This window comes from Azolla caroliniana, unplaced genomic scaffold (assembly GCF_043228905.1).
Source record: "Azolla caroliniana isolate FFs.n. ecotype wild unplaced genomic scaffold, voAzoCaro1.0.p SCAF_21, whole genome shotgun sequence".
Lineage (NCBI taxonomy): Eukaryota > Viridiplantae > Streptophyta > Polypodiopsida > Salviniales > Salviniaceae > Azolla > Azolla caroliniana.
The window spans coordinates 6,291,843-6,308,576 of record NW_028230456.1 but is presented as its reverse complement, the minus strand read 5'-3'; the positions used below and the strand labels follow the sequence as shown (position 1 = coordinate 6,308,576).

Here is a 16,734-nt window from a genome sequence, read left to right as displayed (position 1 = left end):
AACTTTTCCCGATTTTCCGATTTTATTATTATATGTTGTTGTTGGTTTATTTTATGTCTTGGCCGCTTGACCGAGGGATCGTGAAAATCACATCCCTGTTTCATACGATCACGAAAAGATGGTCCATTCTTTTACTATACCCCATGGAAATCCATGCTTTCGGACGAGGCCGGAACATGAATTTTTTTTCGGGTCACGATGTACATATGTTATGTATGTATGTAATGTATGTATGTACGTATGTATGTATGTATGTTATGTATGTAATGTATGTATGTATGCATGTAATGTATGTATGTATGTATGTATGTATGTATGTAATGTATGTATGTATGTATGTATGTATGTATGTATGTATGAACGAGAGGTTCCCGGTTAAAAGGAGGGATGATGTAGTGGAAAAAGCCGGAAGAAGGGGGGGGGGGGGGGGGGGGGCGAATGGACAGTCGGTGACGTGGAGGGGGTGAGCTGGCGGGACATGCTGACGTGGAAGCCACGGCATCCGACGTGGAGTCGACGTGGATCGAAGGCATCCGACTTGGCTCCATCGCCGCCGTCATCGTCATCGTCATCGTCATCGTCGCCGTCTGCTTTCTGCATCTTCCGCCTGTTTTTCTTCTTTTTCTCGATCTCCGTCTGTTTCTGTCAGTCAGTCTAATCTTGTCTCTGTCTGTCTGTCCGTCCGGCCGTCTCTCTGCCTGTCTGTCATTCCTTCTTTACATTTTTGTTTTCTTCCTCCTCTGTCTCTGTCTCTCTGTGTCTGTGTCTCTCGCCTGATCCATGACAGACACACATTTAGTGAGCCTCTTCTTCTTAAGCTCGCCATAGCCATAGCCATAGCCATAACCATAGCCATAGCCATAGCCATAGCCATAGCCATCGCCATTCCCGCCACTTCTTTTGCACCTTCACCTTCAACCTCACCCCCACCATTACCCCACCACCTCCTCCATCCATCCATCCATCCATCCATCCATCCATGATGGCCAAACAACATGCGGATTGATAGACAGTTCATCCATCCATTACTTAAAATCCTGCAACGATTTCCACATTGCTCAATGCTCTCCATCCTTTGACAGAAAGAAAGAAAGAAAGACAGAAAGAAAGAAAGAAAAAGAACAAGGGAGATGACGACATAGATTACCTAAATTGAAGATCTGTACATGATACGAGAAGTTCTCAGACCCGCTTATAATAGCTATATATATTTACATTTACATATTTATATGTTCTTGTAGATTTATAATCCATTTACCGGCCCTGATAAAAAAAGCTTCGCGATCTCCATGTCCTGTTCAGAACTCTTCCATTAACCTCGCCTTAGCTCATTATGTTGTAGTATAGACGAACTTTCTTCTTCTTCTTCTTCTCCTTGTTTTCTGCCATCATGCGCCTTCGTTCCTGCTTCTCTTCTGTTCAGGTAAATAATTCACTTCAACGCCTATTCTCCAATTAAACGTCTATTTCTCTTCTGATCGGTTTCCGCACCTTTCCGCCATTAAAATTCTTGTTTTTATTTACACCGCAAATTCGTTTCTAGAGTTCACGATTCATCTCAGTGTTTCTAATTGCTGCCATCATATTGGTCCTAATTCTTTGTTTTAAATATTCAGTTTCTTCCCTTTATTTAAGATTCCGTGAGTTTATTGCTTCATCTAGCGTTTCTAATTTCCCTTCATATTGCTCCTAATTCTTTGTTTTAAATCTGCAGATTCTTCTTCTTCTTCGTACCGTTTCTTAGTAAACTTTCAAGTCGTCTGTAATTTCTTTATTCCACGAATCCTTCCTGCCATTCAATTTTCTTCTTCTCACCGCTTCTTGCTAAGATTTGAATTCGTCTGTAGTTTCTTGCCATCATGGTTACTTCTTTTTCTTCTTCTTCTTTGTTGCTGATTCAATTCGAAATTCATCTGCTCCTTCCCGCCATTAAACATTATTCACCTCCTGGAATCTGTATTTTCTTTTGTTAGAAATCCTGTAATTCTTCTCGCCATTAATTTTTCTTCTGCTTCTATTGAATTGCTTTTTGGTAAGATTTAAATTCTTCTCTACTTTCTTCCCGCCATTGTCCATATTCTGACATTGTTCTTGGTAAATTCTGAATTCTTCATGTAATTTGTTCCCGTCATGGATCCTCCTCCTGATCTTCTTCTTGCTCAAATTTTGAAATCGTCTGCAATTTCTTCCCGCCATTGGATCCCTGCTCGTCTTCTCTTTCTTACGAACTAATCGTTAATCTCTTGATTGATTTAATCCATGACAGCTAGCAGAGAAACATCTCAATCGCGCCAAACGCATCATCTATGGCACATGTACGGAGACAGATTTAATTGTGAAGGATGACAAGATTACTACAGCAGATATGGAAATTGCTCTTTCCGCTATTGATTCTGCATTAGAGCTTCGGCCGAGATGGGAACAGGCTCTCGAACTCAAAGCTCGAACCCTGATCTATCTCAAACGTTTCAGGAGCGTAGTGGAAATGCTTCATGAATATGTCCCGAGTCTTCTCCTTCTACAGAAAACTACTGAGGCCCAACCACCATCGCAATTCTTATCGCCTGCAGAAAGGTTCCTTTCTCCGCCTTCTCCTCTTTCTTCATCTGCTTCTTCAAGTGCTCCTTCCTCTGTTGCATCGTCTCCTTCTTCTTCCTGCAATTCCAACAGCAGTTCGTCTATTATTAGCACTGCTTCATCGCCATCGCGAATTGCAGAGACGCTGATTCAATCGCCGTCTCCTTCCTCCTGCGACTCCAACAGCATCGCGAAACCTACAGTTGCTGACCATTCATTCCTCACAAAGAAGGATGAAATTCCTTCGTCTTTAGGTATTGTCTCTCCTGTTCTCCTTTCTCCTGCAACCTCTATCGCCAGGTTGAGGCAGGAGCTCTCCTCCCGATATCCTGTCCCAGAGAAGAAGACGATAGACAGGAAACAGCAATGGCGATTTTTTGTTCTAGGACAAGCTTGCTTCCATCTGGGAATGATTGAGGACGCCATGGTCTTGCTTCAGAATATCAAGCGGACTGCGTCGGCAGATTTCCGTAGAAGAAGTAACGCCATGAGGGAGGACAATTTCAGCACAGAAATTAGAGAACGCAGATCAATAACTCTAAACCCCTTCGCCTTCAAAGCGGCATGTACGAGCTCCGACATTCAAGCTTCATCCACAAGATCTACCATTAAAGCTGCAGAATCAGATCACGTTTTAGTGACGGAAATGTTATCTGACATCAAATTTCTGCTGAGCCGAAGGAGCGCTGCCATGGCGTCGCTAGAAGCAGAACTATATTCTGAATCTATTCGTCATTTCTCAAAGATAATCGATGGAAGAAGAGGATTAATATTTAACACTCCAGCAGACTTCTTGGCGGACTGTTTTCTGCACAGATCCATTGCTTATCAAGCTTCACACAAGATCGTGGATGCCATAGCCGACTGCAATAAAACCCTAACCCTAAATCCACACAGCACGAAAGCCCTAAGCTTACGTGCTTCTATTTATGAATCTGTATCTTGCTTCTCTGAGAGCTTGCTTGACCTTCAACAGCTTAAAATGATATATGAAGCATTCTATCGGTACAGATTGGTGGCTTCTCAGAGCTCAGTCTTCTCCATTGCCAGCTCCCCCCCTTTTTCTGACACAGATTTAAGCACAATTAACGCAAGAATCTCATCTGTTCGTCAGAAACTAAGCAAACCTGGTTCTGAAGCGTCCATGGATTGTTACACAATCCTGGACTTGCCGCGCGTGAACGGAACCAAAGGTAATCGTTTGTGTTCCATAGAAGATGTGGAGAGAGCTTATATTCTCATCTCTCTAAAACATAGACCCGACAAAGCTACTCTTTTTCTTGAGAGATCGTATGAGAATATTCATATTGCAGAGAATGACCTGAGAGATCTTGATACCGTGAAGGAAGAAGCAAAAGCGTGTGCAATTAGGTTGTCTCGACTGATTCACAGAGCGTATACCAAGCTTCTGTCCGACATAGCTGATGAAGCTGAGCTTAGGACCGTTTACAATACTTTCACTGACCAGAAACAGGAGGATTCGATAGTATATAATTTAGCTCATGCGAGGAGAATACAGAGAAAGAGAATCTATCAGGAGACTATCAAGAAGTACTGGACCTCAGATATCAGGCATAATTATCACGAGAGCGATGCTGAGAGATCAGAGATGGGTCGTTAGTACATGTTGAAATGGTTTACCATCCGCCATGGATAGAGCTGATTAATTCAATCTCTGAATAATCCTGCAATGGCAAACATGAATATCTGATGCTGGTGCTGGTGCTGGTGCTGATTCTAATTCTGAATCAGAATTATCCAGCCATGGCTGAAGCTTACAATATATCTGATTTTGAATCTGAATCATCCACTCATGGCTGAAGCTTACTTGGATCTCTGATCCTGATTCTGGTTCTGGTTTTCTAGGGATAATGCTTCCTTTATGATCTATAACACATTTCATGAATCTCTTCTGAATTATCTTCAAAATATCTCACCATGAAGATAAATTATTGTTTCAATCTCTGGTCTGATGTTTCGATCCTGGCCTGATAGAATGTGGGGTGTCGAGTCTCTCTGATGAATCAAATGGGGTTGGAATCTTCTCGATGATGATGATGATGATGATGATGATGATGATGAGTCTCTGTTCTATTACACAATTGAGAGCTTTCCTGAATCTTCTCGATGATGAAATAATGATGATGATGATGCAAAATGGGTTTAGGAATCTCCTGAATGATTCTCCGATGTTGCAAATGGCTTTGGAATCTGAGAAAGATTCTATCTAGTGATTAAAATGGCGTCGGAATCTCTAAACGATTCTCTGTTTCACGAGACAATTGAGCTACTCCTCTCTAATGATTGAAATGGCCGTGGAATCTCGAAATGATTCTCTGTTTCGTAAGACAATTGAGCTATACCTATCTAATGATAGGAATGGCTTTGGAAGCTCGAAATGATTCTCTGTTTCACAAGACAATTGAGCTACTCCTCTAGGAGGAAAAATTTAGTACAAACATAGCTCCCCCTCAACAGATTATTATTGGTAATTTACAAAACAAGCCTTTAGAGAGGGGGTTGGAACTTTGGGGGGAGAGGATTTTTCACTAATTACAAGAATTACCCTTCAAGGGCATGTTATAAATCCATCACTAATTCTTACTAAATTACTAAGTCGGCCTTTCACACTAATTCGGACTGCAGCCACCCACCCTTATCGAACCTCCTGCCCTCGTTGAATTGATCAGATTAATGATACGTAGCCCTTGTTACTATTCTACGAAAAACGTCAAGATGCACAACCAAATACTTTACGGTAGAATGCTAAATCAATTAAGCAAAGATTAATATTACATTAGTGGATTGCTAATGTGTGATTACAATGGAAGATGTGCTAAATCTAATTGGCATGATTGTAAATGAGTAGATACAAATATATAGCAATGAGTGAAATGAGAGCTAAACCTAGAATACATTCTAAGTTTTGTATACATATACACAATGGATTGTTAGACTCAATGTCTAACCCATCTCCCATATTTATATCACCCTCCTTTTGGTTGTCCACATATTTGAGGGTTGTTGGTACTTGTTGACACCGAACACCCTCCCACAAGCATTTTACTAGTACCAACCATATCGTCTTATTTCATAAAGATCCCACCTCATCTTTTATATGGTGAACTTTCGCAACGCCTCAAATTTTGCATCATTTGACTTCAACACTAATTGGCACAAGGTCAAACGCCATGTTGCTTCAAAATTAGAGCCATAATAGGATAACATACCCTAGTTAGAGACACACTCCTAGCTAATGAAGGTGAAGGGATAAATGTTCATTGCTCGTGAGGATTCACAACAACTGAATCCAAGTTAGTCGGGCAACAAACCACGATCCCTCTTAGAAGGCATATGAAGAGAGTCTCCGAGGAACGAATATCCCACAAACCCGAGGCAATGAGGAACACCTATGCCGAACCCAAAACTCATATAGCTCTAAAATCCATACAAGCACGTTTCCTGATGAAGAGAAAAAACAACTAACAATATTCTCATCAAGAGCAACAAATGACAATGGCAAGATTGCTTAATTTAGCAAGTTGGTCCCATGATTTTGACAAATTTGGCTATACAAGGAACTAAATGGTACCTTATCAACTAATAATTTTCTTTTAAAACACATTTAGGAATTATAGTTAGTTGTACAGTTTCATCTAACACTCTAGTTTATGTTGAGAAAAAGATTGTTGTTTCTTTTTATTTGTTGATAGAGGATAGTTTTATGGGTTTGGCCTCAAGGATTTTTATCCCTCCAAGAGGGTTAGTGTCCAAATGAAACATTATGCATTCTTCTTGTTATGTTTGTGTTGTTTCTCCATAAATAATTGGCATTTTGTTATTTTTGTTGTGGTGGAATGTGCATGCCTTTTGTAACAATATTCCATCAATTTTATCTTATTCGTTCACACATTTCTATCGTAGTCACAAGATGCACTATCAATTGCAAAAATCATAATTAGATGATTCTTGAACATCAATTTTCGCTTACCAACTCCACACACACTCCGTGTAAATATTTCACTTTGGTCCCATATGTCATATTTCCCACAATTCTCTCTCTCTAAAACTGAGTTTGGCGAGAGAGATTTTAGAGAGAGAGAGAGAGAGAGAGAGAGAGAGAGAGAGAGAGAGATTAAGGGCATTTTTGAAATAGGGAAAACTTTGAGAGTATTTGGGTGTGAAGGAAAACTTGTGGGATGTTTATGAGTTTTTTCTTGTTATTGATTTATCTTGAAGTTAGAAGGGATGGATTTGTATAATATTTATCATTTAAAAATAAGGACACATCAAGATAAAAAGAAATCTTTCTCTTTTTCAAAGAAATATGGCGTTTCTATTGCTAAATGTGAATCTTCATGTGTCATGTGATTAATCTGATTAATCAACCTCAGGTTTACGAGTAAACCACTCGATGTGAATCCCACGTAAAGCTTTACATACTTTTTGTTTGTTGCAAAAGTAATACATAAGTCGTGTCGAAAAGAAGCAAGTAGACCTAAATGCCAAGATGAGGAAACAACATGAGCTACAAATGGGATGGATAAGTTGTGATACCAATTGAGTAAGAACTATATCGATAAAAATATAAGACAACCATGCAAGTGTGTACGAGCGTGCTTGTTTGTGCGTGTGACCACAATATGTATACACGACAATCTCCAAACACCATCCCAAAGTTGCACAATATACATATAGTCTAAGAGGCCATTGATAGAGGATTGGTTAAATATCCCCACAAACATGTCTTTAGATTGATGTTGACAAAGGCCAAGCAATCATGTGGGATAATGGTAGGGGGTACAAAGGAAAAATTGGCATTAACCGACTTGAAGCTTGATGAAAATGGGTATATACTATCGCAATGTCCTGCATGGATACCCAAGGTAATCATAGGATACACAACTAGGCATGGATACCTAAGGTATTCATAGGATACACAACTAGGCATGTATACCCAAGGTATTCAAAGGATACACAACTAGGCATGGATACCTAGCCTTTAGGGATGGGGACCTATGGAAGAGTGCAACATACCAATGGAAGCTTGTAACAACGGTTTATAACTAATGGAAGGATATTTTGGAGGGGGAAAAAAAACTAGGCATGGATACGAAAGAGATGTATATCATATTCATAGGGCACACACACACATATCTACATACATACATTTGAATCTCTGGCATACTACTACCATACACATCCATACATTTCTTTCACACCTACATATCTATCTATCTATCTATATCTATACATTCCTGATTAAAAAGAAGAAGAAGATATCCTGTCATTAGTGTAAACATTTTACAAGATGTTAAACTCTATGTGATCGGCGGGGGAAACAACCATTTTGGGAGGTTGAAAATGCCAATAAGGAGTGTGATAATTGGATGTCACGAATGGGTTAGTTGTCGAGACGATAAGAAACTCACGCCATTCATCAATTTTAGCATCAGAATCTCGAAGTATAGTATATATATACATACCTTTACATATATGCATGCCTGTATATCAACATGTATCCATTTCTTTACATACATACATACATACATACATACATACATGCATACATACATGCATACATACATACATACATACATACATACATACATACATACATACATACATACCATACCATACCATACATAAATGCATCCATCCATCCATAGTACATACATACCATACATAAATGCATGCATGCATCCATACATACACACATACACACATATACATAGATACATAGATACATAGATACACATTTCTATACATACTACATAAAGCATGGGATAGCAAAGAGGAACGTTTAAAAAGAACGGTTAATGTGTGTGGGCGTGGGTAGAGAGAGAGAGAGAGAGAGAGAGAGAAATGGCGGAAGATGGTACAGAGGAGGTGCAGAGGTGCATGAACTTGATGGAGGCTATGGAGGATGTGTCCAAAGGCGTGAAGAACTACAGGACCCATTGCAACTCCATATGCCACTGTGTCACATCACTGCACCCTCTCCTCCACCACCTCCTCCACAACTGCCACCACCCAACCACCATAACCACCATAACTACCACCACCAGCAGGTACACCAACAGAACTTGTGAACTTGCCCATTTTGACCTAACTCTTTCTTCCCTACCCATTTGGTTGTCTTCTCTCTCTCTCTCTCTCTCTTTATAACTAACTTTAGAAGTCAACTAACTACCCTTGGTTGTTTTTTAAAATAAACTAACTTTAACCTCCAAGGCTCCACCCATTACCTAAACTCTCCTTTTTATCACCCCAAGCCTTCTTTCTTAGCACACATCCTTTCATGAGCACGTTCGCACACATTCGATCCATGGCTATCCTCTCGATTTTTTAGAGTGGATCACACTCAAAAAATCCCACATTGACCTCTCTCTCAATCACATCGAAATTGTATATACATTTGACCTCGATCATCTCTCTCTCTCTCTCTCTCTCTCTCTTGATGGCTACCTTCCGACACTTATTGTTGCCACACACAGTTCTCCTTGTGCCTCATAGCTAAGTTGATCAAGATCATATTCAACCGAACTTGGGAATGAAGATACTTCAATGTTCTCCCCAAATGTTTTGGGTTTTCATCCCTTTCTTCTTGGCCTCCTCAACCACCCACCCTAATTATTGTCGGCATGACATGAGTACACTTTTCTTCAGGCGGGGCTCTTCGAAAGTTGTCTCAAGGAATCTATATAGTAGTTTGTATTCCAAGGATGCCAAGAACTTCAATGTTCCTAGTGTGTCTTGTTTGATGCATCCACTACTCACTTTCATCCTCATCTCTTGAGGACCACCATGCTAAGTCATCATCACATATGCTTCTCTTCCTTCCGGAACTCAATCACTACGTAATAAAACGGTTGCTTATCTTGGGCAATCCAAAACAATGTGCAATCAATCATACATGTTTTGTACACGATGAAATGCATAAATTTAATTATATTCAAAACATGCATTATGAAAGCATAATTTCAAGTTTTTGTGTGTGTGCATGCAATAGATGTATTTATTATTTTGTTTTGTGTATTATGTGGTCTCTATATAAGCTAGGGATTTATTTCAAAAGTTCAACGTGAACGTTGAGAAAGCTATTGACATGATAAGGATTGTCTCAAACTTCACTACCCTTGAAAAAGTAATGAACAAAGGAGAAGCTAAGGACCAATTACAAACTATTCTAGAAAGCATTCAAATGGTCTCAAGAGAGGTTTCTCCCCTTACACTAAAAGTACTTAAAGATTCATAGTAAAAGTTAAGGTGGTTTGGTATATTAAGAACTAAAAACTATACCCACATATTAACATGGCATTTGTGGATGATAAATTTGAATAACGAAGGTGACATGAGAAGATATCATGAACAATTGTGTCATGGGGCTAAGCCATTCTAAGATACCCTTAGGTGTGGGTGTGGACACACAAATCATAATATTGTGTGGGCAAGGGGTTGGACATGCATGGCAACTAACTACTCTATAAAGGCATGACTTATCGGGAGGATAACCCTTAGCATATACACACACCTAGGAACATCTTAAAATGGTCCTTGAGAAACTTATGATCTTGACACGAGATTAGTTGTATCAGTGTAAATTGAAGATCACCTCATTTGCCTCATGTAATCAGATCATATATATCCTCAAACTCTCATATGGGTAGTCATAAATTTACATAATTGCATGAACATTGTTGCACTTACGAAACTAAGGCCAATATGGTGAATTCATTGAGCCTTAATGCCATCATAACATAATGTCATCATCTATATTTATGATATAATGTCTTTATACATGAATTGAAATTTCCATGGACTTTGGTTTACGTGCGATAATAAAGTTATCCAATTTGTGACCTATCATCATGAGGGGTTTGGAACTATTAGGGAAGAGGTATTTTTTGTATGGATTAAGAACTTGATTTAAGTACTGGAAAAAAATGATATGCAAGATTCAATCAAGATTCTACACCCAATGAACATTCAACCATGACCTCTCCCTCCATCTACCTTATATATAGGAAATCCTAATTTCCCCGTACTTCCTACAAGCTTGCCCATGTAAATCACATGTCAGGAGCATTGTTAACTAAGTTGATTATTAGAGGATTTACTCCGGGGCAAGAGATATATGGAAAGTATTGTTGCTTGACCGTTGTTCGGAATGCTTTCCTCGCTTAGGTGCACCCTAGTAGAAGGATTTCAATTGAATATTTAGGGAAAATTTTAGAGTACCTTCATCCCATGGATGGGAGGACAAATTTATTCTCACTATTTTTTCCCCTGGTTTGCTCTGCAATAAACTCAAACCTACTCATTATAATGAAGTCCAAGACAAAGATTAGTATGGAACCCGCTGTTTACAACATCAGATGGTTTAGTGATGGGTAAATAGACAATGGTTGGCATGGGGAAAAATGGTAAAAGGTCCTCCTAACTCAGTCAAGACCTGGCAAGTATTTTTATCGCTCTCCGGGGAGGAACAAAAACAAGTACTAGCTAGGATGCATGGAGGAAAACTAATGTATCATCAAGTTCAAGAAACTATGAGTAGAGCCACTATACCACCCACTTGGGTAGGTGTTTTTTCAAGACTGGTCCGAGGAACAAAAACAAGTACTAGCTAGGATGCATGGAGGACAACTAATGTATCATCAAGTTCAAGAAACTATGAGTAGAGCCACTATACCACCCACTTGGGTAGGTGTTTTTTCAAGATTGGAAGTACTCTTGACTGTAAAGGGGTATTTAGAGGATATTAAATACCTTTTGTCTTTTTGATGTGGATAACACAAATCAAATTTTTTTTTTTTTCTTATTTGTTTATACTACTTTAGTATTTTTTTATCTTTGGCTCGCCCGAAGGCTACAACTCACACAAACTCATGTTTTATTAACAGTACATAGTCCGTCAGGGGGTGTACCGAATGGTACGAGTGAGATACATGCACAAGATGACCTCTAGGATATGATGAGACTCGCACCACATTCCATCATGCAACTTGTAGACAGACATTTTACCTTCTTCATCGTTGAAACCGTCCTTGTTGTCACCGTCACCATCTTCGTCGTCGTTACTTACGGGCACAAACCGCCCTTCATTGTCACCATTTGCGTCGTCGCCACTTACAGGCAAACTGCCCTTTTTAGGTACCACATGTATGTTGGTGTGGGGAGACTCGAACCTCCAACCTAGCAGTTGGAGTGTCCCCCCATTACCATTACACCAACACATCACGGGTAACACAAATCAATTTTCTTATTTGCAAGAAATGGTAATCAATTATCCTTATGTTATGGACACATGACAAGGGTAATAGGATATGTTGATTGCAAATGGTATATTGACCCACCGATAGAGGACATAAGGTCACATTGGAAGTTATGGGTGCGGGGTAAACAACCTTTGTTCAGATTAGCATGGGACTGACCTAATTATCAATGGACTGATCCATTTATTCTTAATAACTTTAATTTTCTCCAATATTCTATACAGTTGGGAAGACATGTTTTGTTGGATAGACAAGATGTGTTACGAATTGTATTTCAATACTAGAGTTAACAACGCATTACTCCAAAGCTTCTTGCTAAGTTCTAGGTTAGCATATGGGCATGAAAACAACGACGACAAATATTGCATGTCCAATGGTTACTTGTGCATCGTGCCTGGCCTATTGACACATGGCTGCATAAGATGGGTGTATCCTCTAGTTGTGTTCGTTGTCATTTACAAGTTGAAATTCAGAAACATGGTCTATGGGACTACATTGAGTCTCAATTGGTATGACAATGACTACTTCGAATGTTTCCTAACTACTTTCTCCCATCGGTATTCACATGGGGAATGGTGGTTTGGACATCGCTTGTTCGTTCTATTTTCCATTACAATGCCGAATCTATGGACCATGGTTTTCACACTAACTCTAGAAGTGTTAATGTACTTCTATTAGCGTCTTTGCAGTTTTTAAGGATAAAGAAGGAGTCTAGTAGATGCAACCATAATGGGAGATATTTAGTATTACTACATATAACATCAGGAAGGCTTTGTGCTCTCTCGTTTTTCATCAAGTTAGAGCCTCACCAACTGAAGTGGTAAATAATATTTGGTTGGACATGGTTCATATTTTGAAGAGTCAATGGGATTGTATTATTGGAGATTCTCGCAATAAAGTTGCTCAGAGCCATTAGTTTCTTACTTTGTGGAAAGCTACTCCACTCATGTCCTCAAAGAATGGAACTCATTTTTGGCACTTTCAACCACCAAGATGTTTGTCCCTTTCCCAAGGATTGGGTTTGGTTGAACTTGTTTAGGCAAAGTGTGTATAGTCGACAACTCTCATCACTTTTGCCCCAATGCCCATCTTACATCGTAGTGAGTGTTTTACATATGAAATATTCCTACCTTAGACAAAATTAGAATTATAATTTTTATCGTCCATGAAGAGGCCAATTTTGACCTATGGGACCAGAGTATACATGTGTTCTTGATATGTGTCTCCTTCCTAAGAAGGGGTATTCATACATTGAAGCACAAAGTCTCTATGTGTGAATAAAGCATACACATATGAGCTCAACCTTCTCGGTGGTGTCTTAAGTATGGCACTTAAGTTATCACTCCCTCTTAGTATATCAACATATCTTGAACGAATTGCATTATATGTCGAGCATGTGAAGAGCAAGTGACATTCATCCTCTACCATGCCTTCATTGCATACTTTGCATGTCTTCAAGTTCATTACATTTTGATACCATGATGCAACTTCAATACCTAACACCATCTAAGACCAAAATTGGCCCATGAGACAATTGGTTAACAAGAAAATGGGGTATTTACCCATTCATCAGAAGTAAAAATAAAATAAAATAAAATAGAACTTAAGCTAAAGAGTTTTAGTATTATACAAAAACATGTTATGGTGTAACATATTCTATAAAGGAAATGGCTTTATACTAGGCCTAGTTTCATTTCCATCCAAGTCTCTCGAAAAGAAGCGGGAGGTCAAAGGGTTTCGATGTGGATGTGGCCCGTGGTCCCAATGTAAAAGGTACCCCAACCATAGGTTCTAGGTGGCATACCTCACGTTACCTTATCTTCTTAATTGTTTCTACTCCATGTTGAGTTGCTTTGAAGCCCGACATCCAAGGGAGCTTGGTTATTCTTTATTTTTTTGCTTCAGCAATGGAGAGGCCAAGTGGTATAGGTGTGTCCACACTCATCGTCTCCCCCTGTTCTTGAAAAGTTTCATTAGTTTTATGTTGGTGAATATTAGAATGGTTATGGTTAACATTTTGTAGCTTCTTCTCTCTATGTTGTTTTAGCTCTAAGATATAGCTACCTAGTTTCTTTATATTCGAGGTATCTAATAGTTTGAAGAGGGTGGGAGAGGGTCCTAGTATGTCTTGGTATCTCACCCTTATCTCGGCGTTGTCGTGCCTTTCGGCTCCGGATCGTTTGCGTGAGTCGGGTGGGAACCACCGAGGTTTTGGACTAGGAGAAAGAAGAATATGAGATGAGGCTAGTAATAAATAGATTATTAGAAAGAGAGATAGAAATTTCGTGAATCCCACGAGTGTATTGTATTCGATTAATCAATATTTAGATAAGAATATGTATTTAGATTGAAAGAAAGATATAAGAAACTTGTGAATCCCACAAGTATAGATTATATTATTTTCGTGAATCCCACGATTATATTAATCGGTTGGTGTTTTCGGAAATATATCCAATTTCCAAATATTTCACACACAATTACATTGTGCTTCCCATCCTTATGTAGTGATGAGGAAGTCTTAGTAATCCATGCTTTTTCTCTAACTATAGACCCCATGCTTTTCCTATAGATAGACTATATGCTTTATCTAAAGTGATCATGCTTTTTTTCTAACTTGTGCGTTTTTTATCATGCACGCTAGATGTGTATGTGTAGCTTTTTCTTTTGTTATGCGTTTTTCTAATGTTTATCCTAGCGTGAATTTACCTTTCTATGTGGAACATCTATGCTTTAACACTAATGAAATGTTAGTGTAATGGTAAGACATTACATTATCAACATGGAGGTGCAAGGTTCGAATCTTGCCCTATGCATGTTCCATTTATTTTGCTATTTTCTTCTATTTCTTCATTTTTTTATTGAATCTAATACTATATACGTTTTTCACGTAGTGTACAAAATACACTACGACAGCGTAAGTTGGACACTTGTATGTAAAGTGATACTCATCCTCTATCTCTATGTGACATAATCTACATATCCTTTCCTCTCGATGGATTCTATTAGTACGACCATTCTTAATCTCAAGTTGGTGAGATTATATCCTAAATCGTTTGATGGCAACCCTTAGTGCATTTGATAAGAATGTATCTAGATATTTTGTTTGTGTAATAAAACCTAACTTAGAGAAGTGCATGAAGTGTTTCGTATAGTACACCATTTTAGATGGGAGTGGCTCTCGTGGGGCTATCCATTTATATCGAGTGTAATTTGCTATATTTCGTGACGTATTACTTTATTACAGTCCTCATGAGAGATTAAAGTTTTATTAGTCTCGTGGTTGTACTTAAGGGGAGGTAGGTTATTAATGTCTAGGCCGTTTGCAAGTAACCAACTCATGTTCAGACTCCAAGAGCAAGACTATGTCGTCTACATAGAGTAAGAGAATAGCTTGCATACCCCCAATGACTACTCCCTGGCCTCCCATACAAGCAATAAAATTAGTGATCTCATCAAAGTAGATCCCAAAAAGAATCGGTGATAGGGGGCAACCTTGTTTTACACCAATGGTGCTAGTGAAGCAATCAGATAGGCCACTTGGCATCTTACGTTGTCACGAAAATACGACGAAGACACATGAACTTGAGGCAGGAACTTGGGGCCTCCGACTAGAGGATATCAAATTCATGCGTTTATACTTTAAGAATTAATGGAAACGAGAAAATTTAGTAATTTTTCATTAACAAAAAAAAGAAAATTACAATTTATCCCAAGATTGCGATCATAGAATTTTTAGGGTTTGTGAGATATGGCTTAGATAAGAAAAATTAGAGTTTGGGTTTTTGAATGATAGCTTAGATAAGGAAAATTAGGGTTTATTCGAGAGATGGCTTCGATAAGAAAAAAATTAGGGTTCTCTTTTTTTGATAGCTTTTTTCTTCCCTTTTATGAGAAAAGAAAAATTGCCTCTCTCTTTTTTTCCCCTAGTTGCATGCGTCCACACATGACCTTTACTTTAGTTGCATGGCCTCTACGTTTAGTTGCATGTGTCCACACATGACCTTTACTTTAGTTGCATGGCCTCTATGTTCAGTTGCATGCGTTCGCACATGACCTTTACTTTAGTTAAAAAAACGTAAAGTTCGGCCCGTGTGTCCCGACCGACCCGCAATCGATCCATTCCAAAATCTTTGCAAGCAATTCGTCCACACTCGTCTATCTAGGCGCAGTTAGGTCACATATGTGCATCCAACCTCGGCCAAAATTACCCTAACCATTCTGTGCTCTAAACACATACATATAATGCAATGGGTTTTGGGTCTCCTTATATATTGCTGGATCCGAGGTTGTCCTATCTATGTGGGATATCTTGCAGTTCTGTTTCCCCCATCTTCTCAAACTTCATACTCACATAACTTGATACTTAGTTGTCCATTTCATATGTAGTAAAATGTGTTCGAAAGCTCTTGAACACGTCCATCTTTTCATACCAAACCATTAAGCTAATGTAAAATAATTATTTCATTATTTTTCATATCGTGTGTGAAGAATCACACGATATTCACCCCTACCAAACCTGCACATCCACCAGTATGTGCCAATTGTGGTGAGGCTCTGCTTTTGATTACTCTACTTTGTCGTCGATGCCCAAGACAGAATCATCTAAAGCTTCGAATCCAATTTCCATACTATCTCTTCTCTTGAAGATCTTGATTCTTTTCCCTGAAATTGGCAAAGCAAGTGGTGTACCATCCAGTTCTTCCACTTTCTTCACCACATATGGTCCAAACCATGACTGCGAAAATTTCTAAGTCGTACTATATTGGTTGTCTAGGCTACTGTCGTAGACCAGCACCCAATCTCCTTCAACGATTTTCCTCGGATGAAGTTGATGTCATCTGTCAAAGTCTTTCTTGTTCTTCAACCTTGCATTCTTTAG

General features: G+C 39.0%; 1 protein-coding gene across 1 annotated transcript; it reads left to right on the top strand.

Annotated features, from left to right (window-relative positions):
- Positions 1–940: 940 nt before the first annotated feature.
- On the top strand, positions 941–4,558 carry LOC147850521 (uncharacterized). Its single transcript, XM_087336449.1, has 2 exons — positions 941–1,423; positions 2,267–4,558. Exons 1-2 carry the CDS (start codon positions 1,391–1,393, stop codon positions 4,196–4,198), a joined length of 1,965 nt encoding a protein of 654 aa, XP_087192575.1. The 5' UTR covers positions 941–1,390; the 3' UTR covers positions 4,199–4,558.
- Positions 4,559–16,734: the final 12,176 nt, after the last annotated feature.

Bases quoted from the DNA above. Each gene is read 5' to 3' on its own strand.
- LOC147850521 (XM_087336449.1), top strand. From the start codon at position 1,391: ATGCGCCTTCGTTCCTGCTTCTCTTCTGTTCAG. The intron at 1,424-2,266 runs GTAAATAATTCA...AATCCATGACAG, and splicing joins CCTGCTTCTCTTCTGTTCAG to CTAGCAGAGAAACATCTCAA.